This window comes from Tachysurus vachellii, chromosome 14 (assembly GCF_030014155.1).
Source record: "Tachysurus vachellii isolate PV-2020 chromosome 14, HZAU_Pvac_v1, whole genome shotgun sequence".
NCBI lineage: Eukaryota > Metazoa > Chordata > Actinopteri > Siluriformes > Bagridae > Tachysurus > Tachysurus vachellii.
Genome location: NC_083473.1, coordinates 5339477 through 5361019, shown reverse-complemented (window position 1 = coordinate 5361019; position 21543 = coordinate 5339477). Strand labels below are relative to the sequence as shown.

Genomic DNA, 21543 nt, shown 5'->3' with positions numbered 1-21543 from the left:
AACATCGGAGAATCTACCTTTAACCCGTTCGGCAATTTCATTGGTCTAATGAAAGCTTCATGCCGGCAAAAAACAGCACGTCACAGAATGTGTTTTTTTGAAGAAAAAAAATTTGAAAGCGGGAAAAATCCATATATTAGCCGCATCGTTGTTTAAGCCGCAAGGTTCAAACGTTGGAAAAAAGTTGTGGCTTATAGTCTGGAAAATACGGTATATATAAAATTTAAAATAATTACATTTGTGGTGGTAACATTAATTTCTGCTTTCACATCAACTCTGTAATATTTTTGTCCTTTCATATCAACTATACTACAGAGTGCAGGGTGGAAGGTAAAGGGACATAAGATGTATCAGAGTAAAAAAAACACTGTAAAAATCCATTTCAGACATAAATAGCCTCAAGTCTAGACATTTTATATGTTAGTATAAACACAGACGTTGTTTTGAAGATCACAATTCTCTTGTAGCGGTTCCGACAGCTTTAGAGTGTAAAAACACTGGAGCAGGTCCAAATTAATATGTATTACTGGAACACCGGCTGGTGAATGTGGCTAATTTTAATCATGGGTGTGCAACCCAGTTTCTTGCTGGAGGTGACATGACAATAATGTGAGCCAGAGAGAAGTGAGCCAAATAGTTAAATGTTCACTCTTCATTCTTAGTCTCCTCCTCAGCGAGAGACTTTTGAACAGAAGAACAGCCTCACTGGTCATACAAAGCTTCATTTTTCATCTAAACCTCAAAACACACATATACACTATGTCCTCTCAGAGACTCCGGAAGAAGGTCGTTGCTGCCGATTATTTATTAAAGACAATAAACTCAAAAATATGACATTCGTTCACATCTATCTGAATATTCACTCAAAAATGAGAATGATTATTAACAGCTGCTACAACTCGCATTCATCCGAATCAAATGAAAACCTTTTGAAGTAAAAAAAAAAAAAAGAGGAACAATTCGCTGCGTGGATCCTGATCACAGATGAGTTTTGTCTCACACAGTCAGTAGGCAGGTCACGAAACAAAGATACTGTGTAGGCACAGTAGAGCAAAAGGTCACAGAGAATTCAACAAAACTCCCACACCTTACATTTTTCTACATATAAAAATCTATAAAAGATTAAAAGATCATAAATTATTCATTAATTATGTTGTTAGTGCCAAATCTCCAAAGTGTTTTCAGTTCAGGTGACTGGTTTAATACCCTCCATGTTCAGGTGACTGGTTTAATACCCTCCATTCTTCTCTTTCCTCTAGATATTGGAGTGTGACTGTGGGCATTAGTGTTCATTCAGCTACGAGAGCATTAGCAAGATTAGACACTGATGTTGGGAAATTTGAGGAGACTCCTGTTCCACTTCATCCCAAAGGTGTTCAGTGGGGTTGAGTCAGAATTGGGGCTCCAACCTATCCAACTCTTCATGGAGCTGCTTTGTGAACAGAGGCATTGTCATGCTGGAACAGTGTTTGTGGATATTGTAACAATTTTATAAGATTTTACAGTTTTATATTTTATACAGTTGTGTGCTTCCAACTTTGTAGCAACTGTTTGGGGAAGAACCACATATTGATGTGATAACCAGGTCAAACTTTTGGCTATATGCTGTATTACTGTATGTTATGTATATTATGTTGACAATCTGAAAAGAGATTGCTAGGCCACCTGAACAATTTATTGTCTTATAGTCCCACAATTTGTGTTCTATCATGCCCATGTCCGTTGATCATATATGATGACTACCATGAGTCAAATCAAATCAAGTGAAAAGCCTTTTACTGCCATTTCGGCCATATATAGCTGATGTAGAACATAGTGAAATGAAACAACTTTAGGTGCAAAATACAGACACAGAGCGACGTATGACAACTCTGAACTAAGGGCTAAAAAGACTATCAACTAGAAAAAAACAAAACAAAGAGAATAGTTTTTTAGTTATAACATATTTAAACATGCATCAACATACTAATATTGGGCATTTTGTTCACTTTGAACACAGACAAATTTAAATGATACACCTACTAAGACAGAGGTATGTTTTAGCCTATGATTTAAGTTTATATTAAAACAATATCATTTGGTACAACCTCGAATTATTTTGCAGTTTGTAAAATCAAACGTATCGAACATTTACTGTACATCCCTAGGAAACAAATGAGCTCATGTTCAGCTGGTAGAACGGGCTGCTGTAATTTTTCCATTGACCAGAATAATAAAAGTTTCTCTGCTTACCTGGACCAGAGCTGTAGATGAATCTGTAGCTGTCAAACTCTCCTTTCGGTTCCTTCCAGGACACACTGAGCTTGCCTGAGCCTAGCTCCTTAAAACGCAATCTTCTGGGAGCAGGCACTGCACACACACACACACACACACACACACACACACAGTCAACTTGTACAACATGCAGCTGAATTTGACTTATGTTTAAAAGCATTTCAAGAGATTGATATCTGTGTACCTTCCAACCATTTAATCTCCTATGCTGAAACTAAAATAAGAAATTTTTAAAGATGTCATTTCAAAAGGCTTTTTAAACTTAAAGCACAAACAAATATGGCACAAAATACAGTTTAGATAGATAGATAGATAGATAGATAGATAGATAGATAGATAGATAGATAGATAGATAGATAGATAGATAGATAGATAGATAGATCATTTTTTTTCATGACAACCTGTTTTAAACCAATCACAATTGTAATTGCAGTTGGCGTTACTGGATGCTATAGCCAACCTGCCACTAAAGGTTTTGTGAATTTATGTGATAATTAAAGGGTTCATTGTCATATCTTCATTAATCAATATATCAGGTTTACTGACATTTTAATATCTCCTAAATTCTGCCTGATGTATCTGGCTGCCATTATTATGACATTATTTATACAATATACGTTTTGAGAAGTCCAGTTTTTTTTTTAATAATGGTTTCAGAAATGGAAATTCAATAGAATAGAAGGTACACAGTCTAACGGGAGTGAATGTTTATCATCTGCAAAGCAAACACACTCTTCGTGAAGCTGCTTAAAATCTCCATGATAAGGTTAAGGAGTATGTTTGAGTGGCAGATGGTGATTAAATTAGTCGAAGAACTATACAGAGAGATAGACAGTTTTTTATCCATCTGTGATTCAAGAAAATGGTGAAACCACAGATGTGACAAAGAGTCAAGTCAGACGCTTTCCCTTCATACATGTGTAGTAAGGTGTTAGTAATGAATTTTTTGTTTCAGCTCTGGGGCACATTCTCAGGAACAGAGCTTGACCTATCCAGAGGTCATAAAGAGAAAAGCTAAGTATTGCATTCTAATATTGTCTTTAAAACGCCCTTATTATTGTCCCTTTATTAAATGTATGAGTCAGAAGACTCACCGCCTTCAGTCGCCAGTGTATTTGAACCAGGGAAAAAGCACAATACTTAAGTAGGATTAATGCTGAATGCTAGCTAAGTTACTGTACTAGTAAGCTTTGCATTAGTTTTTTAATGACAGAAGGTAAGTCTATAGCAATATTATTGATTCAATACCATGTTTTAATAAATCGTCCAGTAAACTTTACAAGAGCTGATAAGCCCTTAATATGGCGACGGTGAGTGAAGGGAAGTTAAAGAGGGCATGTTAAAGCAGTATTGGAACACAGCTGGAAACTGTAGGCTCTGAAATAGCATTGTTTTGTGTCTATTTCTCTTTAGAAAATAGGAACAAGTCAGACAGACAGACAGACAGACAGCACATTCAGCATTTTTCATTTCATTTCAGTTCCACAGGCAAAACTAATCCAAACCCATGCCAGCACACACACCTTACACAAATCCAGTACTATACCGGAACTACACTGTCTAACTAAATCTCGAATACATCCACCTATTCCCACAAACTCCACAAACTCATTCTTGTGTTTGTGTCACAGATAGAAAGCAAAGATGCTAAAATATTGTTTACATACCCACACTGAATGGAGAACAGTGCGAGAGTGTGTACAGGTATGTAAAGAACAGCCTGATAATATTAGAGTTTATAAGGATGCATCAAGTCAAGCATTGAATAATAATATACCAACCAAAATGTACACCAACCTTAACATGGGGAAAGAGGCTTTCTGCAGGGCTTTTGACATTCTGTAAAATGAAGATCTTTCTTTCTTCTGTACAGGACACTAAAGTGCATCCCGAGTAAAGTACTGTCCAGCGGTGAAAATTCATCTTATCACTTTCGGCATCTAATTAGCCAGTGCTTTTAGATGCTTGGTCATTGGTTGTGTTATGAGGTAAGAAGTCAGTTTCCAGCACTGATACATAGGTTTTAAATGCCAGAGAAAAACTGCTTTTGGATATCATGGTAGAAATCCGATTTTTGTACCAATGATCAAATCTGTGTTTAGTATTCTATCCACCGAGTGTTGAATTAAATCAAATTGACCCGTTTTATATTTTTAGTGAAAAAGTGTTTCACGTTTGTTGTAAATCGTCCACATTTGCAGAAGCATTATTGAGAGCTGTGTTTCATAGCCAATGACTGCAGTAATCTTTTGTTTCTCACCTTCTCTATCACCTGTATTTGATAAATCAGTTCAAAATAATAAACACTATCTGAAACATTGTTCCATTAATTTTTTTCTAGATTTATTCTACCAAGATGTTTATTGTAATACATTTTGTTACACAAATTAACTTGATCCCAAAAACAAATGACACTTTCATTGTTGAATTGAAACCATTAATCACAGATGTTATCTTAATCATTTGAGACTTAGATAAAGACAATATGTGCAAAAGCCTCTTATGATTTTTTTTTTATTATTATTATAGTGGTGCTTTTAGAACCCCAATAATGCCCCAGGACCTGAACAATACCAAAGGTTCCAAAGAACATAACACGAGGGTTAAGCATATCCATCAATGTATGTGCCTTTTAGATAACGATACTGAATATAATGTTATGATGGACGTCTTTTTTATCAAAGTGGATAACAACAAAGGTTCAATGCAGGAAATAATACCTTAAATGTATATTTTGTGTAAATTTGAGGAAACTCACATTAAGTTAACCTCAGTTAGTAATCTCCTAGTTAGATAGTGACGCAGTTAAAATAAACGGGATGGATTATGCATGAACGATTTACAGTGATGATTCATCTCTCATCAACACTCTTCTGAAGAGGAGGCGAGTTCAACTGACCAAGTAAAGTGTCAACTTGAAATCGAAGCCAGGGTCTTAATAAAACTGTCCTGAAGATGAGGTATGAAGACTGGAGTCTCGGTTTTGAGTCTCTATTCCAAGAGGAAATCAAAGATTATTTTGTAACCTGTGATCTGTAAAATGTGAGCCGATCGAAAGTATAAGCTCTGCAAGAAATGTTTAAAGGTCAAGAACCAGAATTGTTATATAAAATATGAAGCATGATTTGCTATAAAAAAGCAGATAAGAGCATTGTTAGGATGACAGATGTGACTGTCAGCTCCAAATGCTTTGGTCAATTCAAAACCAGCCTTAATTATTTTCCATCTGTAACCAACCGCACATGAATGTAAAGCCAATTTTGTTATAGGGCTGCCATCAAACTGGTATTAATCAAGGTACTTCAAGTCCAAATGCCAGAGCTTCAAACTCCCGACGGGGAATTAATGAGACAAAATGATCTAATACTCATTTTAATAGTTTAAATTCATTAATTATAGACAAAGCTGTGTTAAATAACATACATGAAATTACATATTTCTATGAAGCATTCTTTCGGTTCAGAGATCTCTGCTGGTGCTAGTTTCAACGTTTCCTGCCTGTGGCTTTACAGTCAAAAATGCTATTGTGGTTAATAATAAATGGATCGCTTGAGGCATTCAGTCAGCATGACTGTGCAGGACTTAATACTTTAGAATGATAATTTCCGACCTAATTAGCACTGTACTGTAGCTATGCTGTATTTAGTATCTCACTACAGGACGATGAGGGTCGATGAGCAACGTGCCAATGAGGCAGGTGAATGAGGAGAGCAGGGTTGGGTTGAAAATGTGTGCCGCTCTTTCCTTAGTCAGAGGCAGATCTTAACCTGTTCACTGGACTCGCTCCAGGTGAGACAGTCCTCTGCATGAACACTCTCACAATAGCTGTAATAAAATAACTTTGAGTTGTCTTTGAGAGCTGAGACACACACTCGGTGTTTACGTTTATAATGTTTGAACTTCAAAGTGCTTTAAATGTGTTTAAACATAAGCTTTATACAGACATGTTTACAAGAAGAGTATAAGAAAGCCTGAGCAGTCAGATGTTTCATAGAACAGCCAGGTTTTTTTTCTTTTCTAGCAGACCCAGCATACATCTGGAAAGTTTCAATTATGCTCCGTCTCAACAAATACTACGTAACAACACAGAATCTCATTACCTTTAGTTATAAATGTAGACATTTTGCATTATATAATAAACATATTTACTCCTTTCCTGATTCTTCTGACTGATTTTTCCATGTTTGCTACATTGCTTGTTTCAGACCTTTATACAAAAGTGATGTGTCAATGAAATCATTACAAAGTTTTTTATCCTATGCTGAAACTTTTCTATCCTGGGGGTGTGATCTACAGTATAGCAGAATGACTCCACCCATATCCACAGGCAAGAGAGCTGACAAATGAAAATGATGTAAAACCTCAACTGCAATTAAAATCACCAGATCCCAGCCCGAATGAACACCTATTGGAGATATTAGAGTTACATGTTATCCAGCACTGTTCACCACCATCACCACCAAAATCTGTTGTGGCAGCCTATAGTGGCTTAACACCTTTTGGCCTGTGTATACCTACAATTTGTCACCCATTAGTATAGTATAGTATAGTATAGTATAGTATAGTATAGTATAGTATAGTATAGTATAGTATAGTATATACTTTATACAAAATAATGTTGAATACTCTATTCCGATTGGTCAGGAAGTATTAATTAATTTTTCATGACAGCAGCTCAGTGCTAAGGTTTACATTAATGCGCTCGTTCTAATAGATTATTATTTCTAGTGTAATAATTCGTATGTTTAATCGTTTATATCATTTCAGAAATCTTGCCGTTTTCTGACACAAGAAGAAGGTTCTTAGTAACAATCTAAGATTGTGTGATCTTACAAGACAGATAAAATCGTATGTTGAGAAAGCAACTGTTCATAGCTTTTATAATGTATGTGATAAGAAATTCACTTGGTTATTTGGGAGCTCCATAAAAAGTAAATAAATAAATACCATATATTTGTGAACATATACTTCAGTGATTTTATAAACAGTAATAAATCTGTTTATACAATGCATAAAGTTCAGTGTAAAATCCTTTCAGCACCTCAGACTTAAATACTACTGAGCTAACTACTGAGTAAAAGTGCCTTTTATTTTCAGCTCAAGTCCTGTATCAAAGTTCCTAGAAACTATAGAGAACTATAAATGCAAGTCAATAAAGAAGAAGAAATGTTAGGTTTAATACAATAAATTTATCACATTAGTTCTTTGGATCTTAAGAGAGATTAAACAGATCGATAAGTATAACTAGAAAACAATATCACCATGTGTATCTGGCATAGAAGTAGAGTGACATGGAAAGGGCTTGTTCAATCAATGCAATCGCTATGTCATTTTGTGCATTCATAAGATATACTGTACCTTCTGTTATATCTCCACCATGACACACTCTTAAAGCTTCTTAGAGGGGATCTAGGGTTACTGAAACTCTGTATGATGCACTTCATAAATATCAAGGGCTTTTTTCATTCATTACATTTCCTGATTTTTTTTTCCATGCAAGCACAGATGGTTCAATTAGGAAAATCCTCAAAGCTCAAGCTTGACTAATTAACGGATGCACAACCAGACAATGCAACAGAATGCACGACATTTAATTTTGCAAGCTGTTCAAAATGACATGTTTGTTTGTGTGTGTGTGTGTGTGTGTGTGTGTGTGTGTGTGTGTGTGTGTGTGTGTGTGTGTGTGTGTGTGTGTGTGAGACAAACAGGACAGAGAAAAGTAGAAATAGAGAGAAAATAAGTTTTACCTTGTCCATGTGTTGGTTTGATGAACAATGATGTTAATGCCAGGAGAAGAAGTGGACTTAGTGCCCTTATGCCCATCACCTGCATTCTCTCAGCTAGTGTGGGGCAAGAGCTAAAATGCAGAAGAACAGAAAAACATTTATTGGATAAATCCAAAAACACAAAGCATACTTTACCCACAAGAGTCTATATGCAATGTGGTTCTACAGTATTGTGATATAATTCAGTGTGGTGTCAGAAATAAGGTTACTCATCTGTACTTTTCCCTACACTCTCAGACCTGTACTATGCATCTTTTAATTAGCTTTTACAATTAGATTTTAATTAGCTTTTAAGATTTAAAGGTACGTCAAAGGTCTAAGGACCAATGATGTACCTTAAATTTTACCATAGATTTACATATTGATACTTGATAGAATGAGTACACTATTGGTGTTACAGTATATGATGCCACTACCTCCAAATATCCATATCTGTATCACGATTTATACTAAAAGTGGGTGTGGCTTAAAAAGAACCTCCCCCATCCGGAAACTGAGATCAAAATGACAGCAATGTCAGCATAGTCTCGCTTAGTCAGAGCTTCAGACTGACAGCAGAAGGTCTGAACTCCATAGCAGCTTTTACTAGACAAGGGCATCTGACTGACATTTAAAGGAACCAACCACAGTTTTAAATTTTACAGCTCACACATACCACATGTTACCACAAACCTCATACCTGCCCAACTTTTTTGGTTCCACAGGATCCCAGACCTGATGCCCACCAACCAGATGACCTACTGACCCTAATGACCTTTCATACAAACCTACGCAGACAATTGTGCCTCTCTGAACCATATGTGCATTTTAATTATTCATTCCAAACAGTGTATTGCTTTTCAGTTACATCCCTAAAGTACATTCACCATTACAAGTGTAATAAAGGTACCAGTTAACGACAAGAAAAAGTTATTATAATCATAATATAATAATATAAACAATTATTTCACATTAAGTGTACACAATATTACACAAAGTGTACAGATTTTTTTTTTTTTTTTAATGGCACTATTATTGATTACAAATCAAATGTTAACAGGTGAGCAAAAGCCACTAAGCCACTAGACTTGAATGCAATATTATTTTTTATTTGATTTATTTATATATCGAATATAAACTAAGATAGTGGAGACATTTAAATTAGCTAATGTACTGTAAGTGTCTTGAAGAGAAATATCCTGTCTATCCAAAATAATCCATTTTTTTTAAATAAAGTTTACAGCAATAAAGCTGAGAAGAATAAAAGACCTCACAAAAATGTTAGCATTATCTTATCAATACCAAAATTAACAAAATATGAGTATACTGAAATGGACAAGTTGTTGTTTTTTAAATAATAATATTTAGTTATTTATTTGTTTATTTGAAGCTATTGTGAAAGCTAACGTTAAATAATAATACTAATTAATAATAATAATAATAATAATAATAATAATACTAATACTACTAATACTACTAATACTACTACTACTACTACTACTAATAATAATAATAATAATAATAATAATAATAATAATAATAATAATAATAATACTACTACTAATAATAATAATAATAATAATAATAATAATAATAATAATAATAATACATAGTTGTCTTACCCCTTTTACAAATAACGACGGTTCCTTTAACGGTCACAGTAGAATTCCAGATTTTAAATTTGAAAACTAAATTTAAAAACTAACTGTCGTTTTTTTGTTCTTCAGAACCCCTGCGCGCGCCACAGCTGCTTGTCCGGAGCTCGCGCCCTCCACCTCCTCCTCAGCGTTAAAGGTGTGGGTGGTTGTGTTGGAGCGCGTGCGTTGCTCATACAGCTTGCGCGCGCTGCTACTTCACCCGTCTGTCCCTCCAGCTATTCATTCCTTAACCTCGTTTAATCTCGCGTGACGAGGAGGGAGGAAGAAAAGAGAAGCACACACACACACACACACACACACACACACACGCAGGTCCCGTAGGCGATCGGTATTTAAGGATGACTTGACTTATCGACGCCTCGAGCGCACCGTTACTGGATTTACAACTGAGAGACACCTCGCGCACTTTCACCGCTGGGTACAAATTCTTGGCTGGATTCTCTGCTTCTCTTCTATCCTTCTTTTTTTAATGACTATGCATCATGGTTCTTGAATTTCATTCTTTCTATATCAGTTTACAGTTATGATCAGTTATTGACTTTTCTTTGGTTTCTTAAAAAAAAAAATAACATGCATTTTCCCCAATACGTCAACTGCATTGCACAACATGTTGCATGGTTGAATTCTTCTTTAGAGTCAAAGGCTGGTCCACATGTCCAAAAGTGTGTGTGTGTGTGTGTGCACCTCATCCGTGTGAGCTTCTTTCCTCAATCGTAAGCACGAGATTGTATAGAACATATATGTATTACAATTTGTCTTCACTGGGACTAAGAGGTGCAAACACCGTTCCAGCATGACAATGCCCCCTGGGCATAAAGCAAGTTCCATGAAGATATGGTGTAGAGGTGAAGGTTAGAGTTAAAGAACCCGAGTGTCCTGCAAAGTGCCCGAACTTTGACTCAACCCAAGTGAACACCTGGAACTAGAGTTTCCTCAACAAAATACCACCCATATTATACTGTTTACATGTGGGCTTTGCACGCTGTTTTTGCACATTCACTCAGTTGCTGTTTTGTATATCATATTTCAATACCTCATCCAACTGCTGCTATTACATAAGTATGTTTACTAGAACCCTCTTTGTTCAAATTCCTATATTTTTGCACAGTGAACTGTATATTTATTCACTGTATTTATTCACTGTACATATGTTTACATATATATCTATATATATTACATGCTGTACATGTTTACATAAATACCTATACGTATATATAACATGCTGTACATATGTTTAAATATATACCTATATATACAGTATTACATGCTGTACATATACTACATATTTATCTATACGTATATATAACATGCTGTACATATGTTTAAATATATACCTATATATACAGTATTACATGCTGTACATATACTACATATTTATCTATACGTATATATAACATGCTGTACATATGTTTAAATATATACCTATATATACAGTATTACATGCTGTACATATACTACATATTTATCTATACGTATATATAACATGCTGTACATATGTTTAAATATATACCTATATATACAGTATTACATGCTGTACATATACTACATATTTATCTATACGTATATATAACATGCTGTACATATGTTTAAATATATACCTATATATACAGTATTACATGCTGTACATATACTACATATTTATCTATACGTATATATAACATGCTGTACATATGTTTAAATATATACCTATATATACAGTATTACATGCTGTACATATACTACATATTTATCTATACGTATATATAACATGCTGTACATATGTTTACATCTGTACCTATATATATTACATGCTGTACATATGTTTACATATATATCTATATATATATTACATGCTGTACATGTTTACATAAATACCTATACGTGTATATAACATGCTGTACATATGTTTAAATATATACCTATATATACAGTATTACATGCTGTACATATGCTACATATTTATCTATACGTATATATAACATGCTGTACATATGTTTACATCTGTACCTATATATGTATGTATTACATGCTGTACATATGTTTACATATATACATATATATTTATATTACATGCTGTACATATGTTTACATCTGTACCTATATATATATAAAGTAGAAAGTTATAATAAAGTTCTATCTATCTATCTATCTATCTATCTATCTATCTATCTACACACGTGGACAAAATTGTTGGTACCCTTCAGACAATGAAATAAAAACTCACAATGGTCACAGAAAAAACTTTAATCTGACAAAAGTAATAAAAAATAAAAATTTTATGAATGAAAATAAACTAATGGAACAGGCCTAGACAAAAATGATGGTACCCCTAGAAAAGACTGAAAATAATGTGACCAAAGGGACCATGTTAATTCAAGGTGTGTCCACTAATTAGCATCACAGCTAAGTCACTGTGTTGTCTGGTGACATGGTGTGTATCACACTCAACATGGACCAGAGGAAGTGAAGGAAAGAGTTGTCTCAGGCGATTAGAAAGAAAATTATAGACAAGCATGATAAAGGTAAAGGCTATAAGACCATCTCCAAGCAGCTAGATGTTCCTGTGACTACAGTTGCACATATTATTCAGAAATTTAAGATCCATGGAACTGTAGCCAACCTCCCTGGACGTGGCCGCAGGAGGAAAATTGATGACAAATCAAAGAGACGGATAATCCGAATGGTAACAAAAGAGCCCAGAAAGACTTCTAAAGAGATCCAATGTGAACTTCATGCTCAAGGAACATCAGTGTCAGATCGCACCATCCGTCGTTGTTTGAGCCAAAGTGGACTACATGGGAGACGACCAAGGAGGACACAAATCATAAAAAAAGATCGACTGGAATATGCCAAACTACATGCTGACAAGCCACAAAGCTTCTGGGAGAATGTCCTATGGACAGATGAGACAAAATTGGAACTTTTTGCCAAGGCACATCAGATCTATGTTCACAGACGGAAAAAAGAAGCATATCAAGAAAAGAACACTGTCTTTACTGTGAAACATGGAGGAGGCTCTGTTATGTTCTGGGGCTGCTTTGATGCATCTGGCACAGGGTGTCTGCAGGGTACAATGAAATCTGAAGACTATCAAGGGATTCTAGTGAGAAATGTGCTGGCCAGTGTCAGAAATCTTGGTCTCAGTCGCAGGTCATGGGTCTTGCAACAGGACAAGGAAAAACAGGAAAAACACTCAAGAATGGCTAAGAGGAAAACATTTGACTATTCTAAAGTGATAGATAGATGTATTCTATCTATCTATAACATACAGTATGCACACTGGTCAGTGCTATTTTGTCCTGTAGTGTTTGTTTTGTTTAAAAGCTTCTTGACTTGGCTAATGCACTTGTAGCTGAATGAACACAAATCTCCACAGCCATGCTCTGACATCTAGTGGAAAGCCTTCCCAGAAGAGAGAAAGTGGTTATGATAACAGCAAATCTGGAATGAGATGTTCAGCAATCACATACAAGTGTAACGGTGAGGTTTCTACATACTGTTGACTATATACCATATTATGGGTTTTTGATATGGCAATATTATCATACTGTATAATGATCCTTGAAAACAGCATTAAGTATGAAAATATATTGGCCACTCATCTGAGATTAATATTAAACCTGAAACACTGATATACACAGAAAATATGCTAACAGAAACAAATTTATTCTTTCTTGTTATTATAAAAATACTTATTATGCCTTGCGATATCCCAGAAAAGTGCAGGTATTGCCCAGCTTTATTAGTAGCACCAGTCCAAGAATTATGGCGCTGTTAAATTCTCGACGTGTCACAAAGAGCATGATTTAGACGGTCATTCATCTAATCAACGTATTATATTAACACTCTCTGTCTAACAGGTTAAAGCTTCTTCAGTCTTTATATCTTACAGGACGTTATGCTGGGATGTACTGTATGGTGAACATTCAGCGTAAACTGATAAATAAAATAAAATTAGTTGATGTGACATTTGACATGAGTCAGATGTGACATGAGTCAGATGTGACATGAGTCAGATGTGACATGAGTCAGATGTGACATGAGTCAGAAGGCACACTTTCTGGTTTCATCTCACAAATGACAAACTGTGGTTGTAGCTGCTATAATGAGTGAGTGAGTGAGTGAGTGAGTGAGTGAGTGAGTGACGTGACATACGGCTAAGTACGGTGACCCATACTCAGAATTTGTTCTCTGCGTTTAACCCATCCAAAGTGCACACACACAGTAGTGAACACACACACCGTGAAAACACACCCGGAGCAGTGGGCAGCCATTTATGCTGCAGCGCCCGGGGAGCAGTTGGGGGTTTGGTGCCTTGCTCAAGGCTCGAGACTCGAACCCACAACCTTGGGGTTAGGAGTCTAACTCTCTAACCATTAGGCTACGACTTCCCCTAATATATAATATAGGCAATAATAATATAACTGTAACTATAAATGGATAAAAGCTACTAGAAGTCGTTCTTTAATAAACCGCTGTGGCGCAAAAGGATAAAAACGCATACGAATGTGTTGTTATATAGGGAAAGAATTAACTTTGGATGGTTCCGCATTACACCGTCCTGTTGTTGATGGTTTTCTTATAATCTTATTGATAATTATAATATAATATCCCATCGAATGTTCAACATGAAAAGCAAAGCCTCAGACACTGTCACATACTAGTGCTTTAAAATTTTCAGTGATGACTGTGTGGCGTGTCGTAGAGTACGTTACTGTATTGAGAAATTCTGAGATGACGGATCGTACTGATTTGAAGTACCAGTTCTTTAAAGTAAAAAAAAGAAAAAAAAAAGAACACAGGAACATTTTAAGAAATTTTGCTAAATGTTTAGTGTAGAGGACATTCATATAGAAACACAGAGACCCATCTCAGCTAGAATAAATTATATTTCAAGAACCTCTGAAAAAATGGAACTGTTATAAGATAAAACACTCACAAGAACACATAAAGAACACTTATAAACCTGTTAATTATCCAATTAATTACATGAAGGAGCAGCACAATCCATAAAATCAGATTTGCTAATGTTCAACCATCTTGTTTTTTTTAAGTCTTTTCCTGCTGTAGCCTCATTCCTCTTTTTTTGTGTGTGTTCTGTGATGCTTTTCTGCTCACCATGTTTGTAAAGAGTATTTATTTGTTACTGTATTAGTACTAATACTTTGTGTCCTCTTTGCACAACCTTTTTTTGTCACTGAGATTACATTTCGCTCATATTGATGTTTGCTTTTCACCCGTAACTCCATGATGTTTCTGCATTGTACTGATGCCACATGATCTTAGTGAGCGTAGGTGATGAAGACAGAGACTTGGCTATAAGATGGAGCTAAAGCTGTTTGGCACTGAAAGATAAATGTAACAGTGCGTCGTGCAACTGAGTCTAAGATCCTGAACAAACTAATACACTAATCTGGTGGATATAAATTTCCCTTATTTAACTATTTTAGAATTATATGTAGCTATGTTAAAGTTATATTAGCTTTAGTGGTAAAGCACTAAACATATTTCGATTAAGAAATTACCTACTGAAAAAAAAAAACTGTCTATGTCTGTCCTTCTTGATGCCCTACTTCTGGTTGGATTCTCATCACACGCCCCACATTTCAATGTGAGCTAATGCTATTTTCTTCTGGGTTTTTATTGCTGAGTGATTTACATTGTATTCTTATGTGGATTTATAAATTCAATGCACAAGATGCTACTTTAAAAAACATATTTTTAGTGCTGTAGGTCTGTATCATGTTTTCTATATAATTCTGTATTTCTTTTCCTCCACGTTTTTATTATCTCTGTGTTTTGTTTTTTTAATTGTTTAAATGTACATTTGCATATATTTTTTTTTCTTTGTCTTTAATAGTAATCGTTTTTATTTCAGTTTTACTTTACTGTAATAATCCTGCCTGAGAGACTGAGGTTCACTGTTGCCAGAATCTGTTGTGCCTCCAGATCCTTACACACCTGCAGCACACCAACAGCTATCAGCCATCAGCACACTCATCCATCATCAGACCACATATATGAGTATGGATATGAGGTGATCTTGGCTGATTAGATAACTGCATGCAGGTGTACAGGTATTCCTAATAAAGTAGACGGTGAATCAGGGAGTAAGACGGTGGGTTGGGTTACGGAAGAGACCTGTAGTCAGGGTCGTCTGCTTGATGGGACACCGGTCCATTGGAGAATTTCTTTCTTTAAATTTCAAATTTCATATGACCTCCTTTAATAAATGGTTCATATAATTTCTTTGGACATTTACTCCTGTTATATGCTTATCTCTATCTTTTCAAACAAGAAATTATATGCAATTTGATTGTAAGTTTTGGTTGCGACTTTAGGGCATCTTTATGAGATAATCCACAAGTACAGGAGGTGAGTCAGAGAAGTGTAAAAAGTTCTAGATGAAGGGAGTATGAGATGTACAACACCTTTTAACTTTGCAGCAAAAGAGATAAAGATATGATAGATAGATAGATAGATAGATAGATAGATAGATAGATAGATAGATAGATAGATAGATAGATAGATAGATAGATAGATAGATAGATAGATAGATAGATAGATAGATAGAAAAATAGATAGATAGATAGACAGACAGACAGACAGACAGATAGATACTGTAGATAGATAGATAGATACTGTAGATAGATAGATAGATAGATAGATAGATACTGTATATAGATAGATAGATAGATAGATAGATAGATAGACAGACAGACAGACAGACAGACAGACAGACAGACAGACAGAGACAGATAGATAGATACTGTAGATAGATAGATAGATAGATAGATAGATAGATAGATAGATAGATAGATAGATAGATAGATAGATAGATAGATAGATAGTCTATGTATACCTAGTAAATTACAGGAAGGTACTTTTGTAATACCTTTTCCATACTGTAAGTGCAGCACTGTGGAAGCCACAGGCTATAAAGCAAATCTCTCTCTCTCTCTCTCTCTCTCTCTCTCTCTCTCTCTCTCTCTCTCTCTATGTATGCCCTCGCGCTCTATCCGTTATCCATGTTGGATGTGCCTGAACAGGTCGAGAGTTAAGTAGAGGAATGCAAAGTTTGAGATCACTGTGACTGCCAGGTCACCGCCATGACAGACTAGGAATGATGCCTCTATAAATTCCATCACTCACTTTACCACATGACAGAGGAACTTTGGGTGTGTAAAAGTGTGTTTGTATGTGTGTGTGTATGCGCGAGAGAGAGAGAGAGAGAGAGAGAGAGAGAGAGAGAGAGAGTGACCTTGAACTAACACTCAGAGTTAGACATCAAAGGAATGTGGAATAATGTGCTTATGACAACTCAGCAGCGCATGATGGCTTAGTGTTTAGCATGTTTGCCTCACACCTCAAGGATTTGGGGTTCTAGGGTTTTTGATTTCTGCCTCTGCCTTCTGTTTGCTTGCATGTGCTCTTTGTGCTTCACAGGTTTCCTCCAGTTACTCTGGTTTCTTACATCAGTTCAAAAACTGTGTTTTAGGCTGATCTAAATCTCTAAACTGTGTGATTGGGTGTGTCCCATTGAGTTTGCCCTGTGATGGGTTGGTACAGTGTTCAGGTTGTTCCACTAGGTGTGATCCTGTGTAGGATAAACAGTATGGAAAACAGAACTCACTGAGACAATATAGGAAGTAAACCTGAGAGGAACGAGACTCAAATAGGAACATGAACATGTTTATGAAGACAAACACTAATATGGTAATGCATGTTAAAAAGCATGTTCATAATGAGCAGTAAAACCAAAGCTGTGTCCATTTTCCACATCAGCTTTATGGTACATACTGTAAAGCTAAGTGTCTAAATAAACAATATAAGATGATGGATGAAGCATGCTGCTGAACTCAACTGCCTGTTACTCTAAACATCCATCAGTTGGTAGCCTATATTGTATAAGTCAAGTGTGATATCCTGTAACTCTGTTGGTCAGTGACCCGTAATGGCACAGGTCACAGGTCCATTGTTAGCCCATGAAGTAGTGGCTCAGAGGTTAAGGTTTATTGCTAGTGCCAGAGGTCCCGTGTTGGGGGTCTGAATAACATCCTGAACCATTCACTTGATTGGAAAAGATTCTACTGAATTGTGGATAAAATAAATAAATAACCCCGTGACCCTAGGTAGTTCAGATAAGAGGTAGAAGATGAATGAATGAATGAATGAATGAATGAATGAATGAATGAATGAATGAATGAATAAAAATAAATAAAAATACTATTTCGATGATTAAAGGCGACTCTTTTTTTTTAAAATAAAATTGCTAATTATATATTATAAATGATAATACTATAATAATAATTATGTAATTAATTATAAATTATATATATACTTTACACCGCCACAGACCGTCTGATTACTATTATACACTTTTCTGGCCACAAGCTTCAGAATCTTTAAGGTTGCACTGTGTTTGATACGGACTTCAGAACAGAGCAACAGAGAGAGCTTTTCGAAGAAAGACATAGCCTCAGTTTGTAAAAAACATTCTTTTAAACTGGCTTTTTATAACTATTGTATGCCTGTTTTATTTAGTTGTTGTAATTACAGCTGGCCAAACCTCATCTGTCACTATCACCCATCTTTCTTTGACACTGTTTTACATTTTCAAATTTGCTGATAAAGTTTAAGAATGCTAATGTCCTGGGAAATCATGTGACGTGAACTGAACAGACGATTAGTATGCGGCACTTACATAAATTGAGGGTTAGCCCTCAGAAGTGCTAAGCCATAAAGACAAAGCAGTTCATCTAGTTAAAATACCAGTGCCATAAAGTTATAAAGTAGGGCAGTAAAATTGTGTGAACAAAATTTAATTTAATTTGTTATTAATACCAATCATCAGAAAAGAGGAGTAAAGAAAGCATAAAATGAAAGGAAGAGAAATAAAATAAAATAAAAATATTTTTTAAAGCGATGGAAAGAGATATTCAATTACTGTATAAAAAAAATAAATTAAAAATAAAACTTTTTTGTTTAAAGAAAAAAGGATGTAAATAGAAAGCATATCATTGTATAAAATATCATTAAAAAAAGTTTTTTAATAACGCAAAAAGAGAAACAACAAATATCTGGGAGGTAAAAAAAAGAGATTAAAAAAAAAGTAAAAAAAGAGAGAGAAAAAAATAAATAAACAATATAAGCTGTATATCATTTTTCCCGATTGCCTAAACATGGTTATAATACAGTCAAGATGTAGATTACTCGAGGCTACCCAAAGGTGTGTGTGTGTGTTTGTGTGTGTGTGTGTGTGTGTTTGTGTACTGTATGTGTGTGTGTGTGTGTGTGTGTGTGTGTGTATGTGTGTGTGTGTGTGTGTGTGTGTGTGTGTGTGTGTGTGTGTGTGTGTGTGTGTGTGTGTGTGTGTGTGTGTGTGTGTGTGTGTGTGTGTGTGTGTGTGTGTGTGTGTGTGTGCGTGCAATCTTGATGCAACACTTAGAGCTAGAAGGCAAAAGAATGTAATGTAAGATCAAATGTAAGGAGACTATGGACAGAATAAACAACCATCTTTTTGATGTTATTTAAATGTTGTGTTCTTATCCTGCATGTTTATTGTTAACAGAATATCTCCCAGGATATCTTTTTTATTATTGAACATTATCGAACAGTGCATTTACACACTAAAATTCCACAATTTTACTACTTTAGGACTTATCCAGCTAGATCAAGATACGTTACTGCTAATAAATTGGAAACTCTCTATATTGTATGTACACTATTGCTATAGATATTTTTTGTTATATAACAACGTAGAGTAAGGATTTGTTACAACGATCATGTTAAAGTTGTTCAGTTAAAAGTGTAGTACCTCAAGTACAAAAGGCTACAGCAGGGGGCAGAGCTTTTTCTTTCAGAGCTCCACAGTTATGGAACAGACTTCCAATTAGTGTAGGACTCAGATACAGTCTCAGAGTTCAAGTACAGGCTGAAAAGACATTTGTTTAGTCTAGCTTTTTATGAACAGCCTTTCTTAAGTAAAGGAGTAGATCTGGATGGTTCATGGTCTTAGACTGTTTGTTGAACTGGGATGTCTGGATGCTGTCTGCTTACCATCCTCGCAAGTCGCTCAGGTTTGCAGACTGTGGAGTGGTGGGACGCTTTATGTCCCTGGAAGCCCTCATGCCAGAGTCCCTGCCTGCATTTTGCACATAATGTACGTTGTCTTTAGCCATCACATGTTTACAAGCATACCTAATATCTCTCTCTCTCTCTCTCTCTCTCTCTCTCTCTCTCTCTCTCTCTCTCTCTCTCTCTCTGTGTCAAGCTGTACATGCCACTCCTGAGCTCCCAGTGTTCCTAGTTCCTATTTGAATGCCTCTTTTTCCAGGCCTACTTCGGCAATCCTGATGTTCTAGCCCTGGTTCGAGTCTCGTCGCCCTATGGTCACCATGCCAGGGATTGATCTGCATAGTCATCTAGTGACTCTTGGGACTGCTGTGGATGGGGCCTCCTGAAGACTGTCATGTCCTTTTCAAACCAATGTTGTGTCAGTCAGCTGTGTGGTCGAGTCTTTATTAGCAATCATTTGAAGACTTCAGCTTGAAAGAATTAGCGTTGGGTCTGTGTTAAACTCAGAATTTGTGCTGATCCTTTAGTTCCTCAGGAGCTTTTGGTTGCACAATTATAAACTGTTGTAGAAATTTACTGTTATTAAGTAGGTACATGGGGGGCACGGTGGCTTAGTGGTTAGCATGTTTGCCTCACACCTCCAGGGTTGGGGGTTCGATTCCCACCTCCGCCTTGTGTGTGTGGAGTTTGCATGTTCTCCCCGTGCCTCGGGGGTTTCCTCCGGGTACTCCGGTTTCCTCCCCCGGTCCAAAGACATACATGGTAGGTTGATTGGCATCTCTGGAAAATTGTCCGTAGTGTGTGATTGCGTGAGTGAATGAGAGTGTGTTTGTGTGTGTGTGTGCCCTGCGATCGGTTGGCACTCCGTCCAGGGTGTATCCTGAGATAGGCACAGGCTCCCCGTGACCTGAGGTAGTTACGATAAGTGGTAGAAAATGAATGAATGAATGAATGAATGAATGAATGAATGAAAGAACCAGGAGTCTTGGTTAACTAGTCCTGTTTAAGGTCATGTGGTGCTCATAACTATTGCTGTAGTGTGTTTGTATGTACGTTGTATTGATTATCAGTGAGTATCACTGAGCTCTACAACACAGTGTCTTCGGGTTTTTGCTGAACTTTGAGCAGGCATGAGTGCAGCTCCATATCCATATTTACGTTCTGTGCAAGTGTGGACAAGCACAGGATAGGATCACGTACAGTTACTAAATACGATGATTAAGCCAAATGTGTGAGAATGTGTGAGCATGCCATTAAAAATCCCCCTGGTGTTCATCCTCAATACTATTGCTTTGCAAATAACCTTGAACTCATCGCTGAATTAATACTAACTTAACCCTTGTATGATGTTCGGGTCTGTGGGACCCATATTCATAAACATCAATAGTTTTGAAAAAACTTTGCTTCCTTGTAAATTTGTTGATTTTTTCCCACTCATAACTTGATTAAATTTGATTTTCTTTTTTTATTACATTTTATTAAAAAACAACAAAAAACGAGTAGCACTTTAATTAAAAAAATTTGATGTAATAAAGGTAAAGGGCAAATATTAACCATATATGCTGTTTATATTGCTTGTCATTGGGATGAAGTAAACATCTGTAGAGTATTTTAACATAAATTTTTTGATTGTGTTGAATTAAAAACCCAAAAATGCAGCGGGTCCAGCAGACCCACCAACACTGTCTGAGTAACAAAAATACGAACATCATACAAGGGTTAAATATGAACTAAGGAGGAACTAAATGTATTAATCAGGAAATAATGAAGAGTTAACATAGTTATTGTAT

At 35.9% G+C, this 21543-nt stretch overlaps 1 protein-coding gene across 3 annotated transcripts in view; it reads right to left on the bottom strand.

The window, feature by feature from the left end:
• LOC132856732 (collagen alpha-1(XIV) chain-like) overlaps nt 1–9960 on the bottom strand; it is a 75811-nt gene extending 65851 nt beyond the window's left edge. For 2 of the 3 annotated variants that reach the window (XM_060886454.1, XM_060886455.1), the window contains exons 1-3: nt 9662–9959; nt 8022–8131; nt 2233–2349 (exon numbers count right to left, since the gene is read on the bottom strand). In XM_060886454.1, the coding sequence (XP_060742437.1) occupies nt 2233–2349; nt 8022–8106 (202 nt within the window). In that variant the 5' untranslated portion in view covers nt 8107–8131; nt 9662–9959. Of the gene's footprint in view, nt 1–2232; nt 2350–8021; nt 8132–9661 lie in introns of all 3 variants that reach the window. The other variant, XM_060886456.1, reaches the window with a different exon arrangement.
• Nucleotides 9961–21543: the final 11583 nt, after the last annotated feature.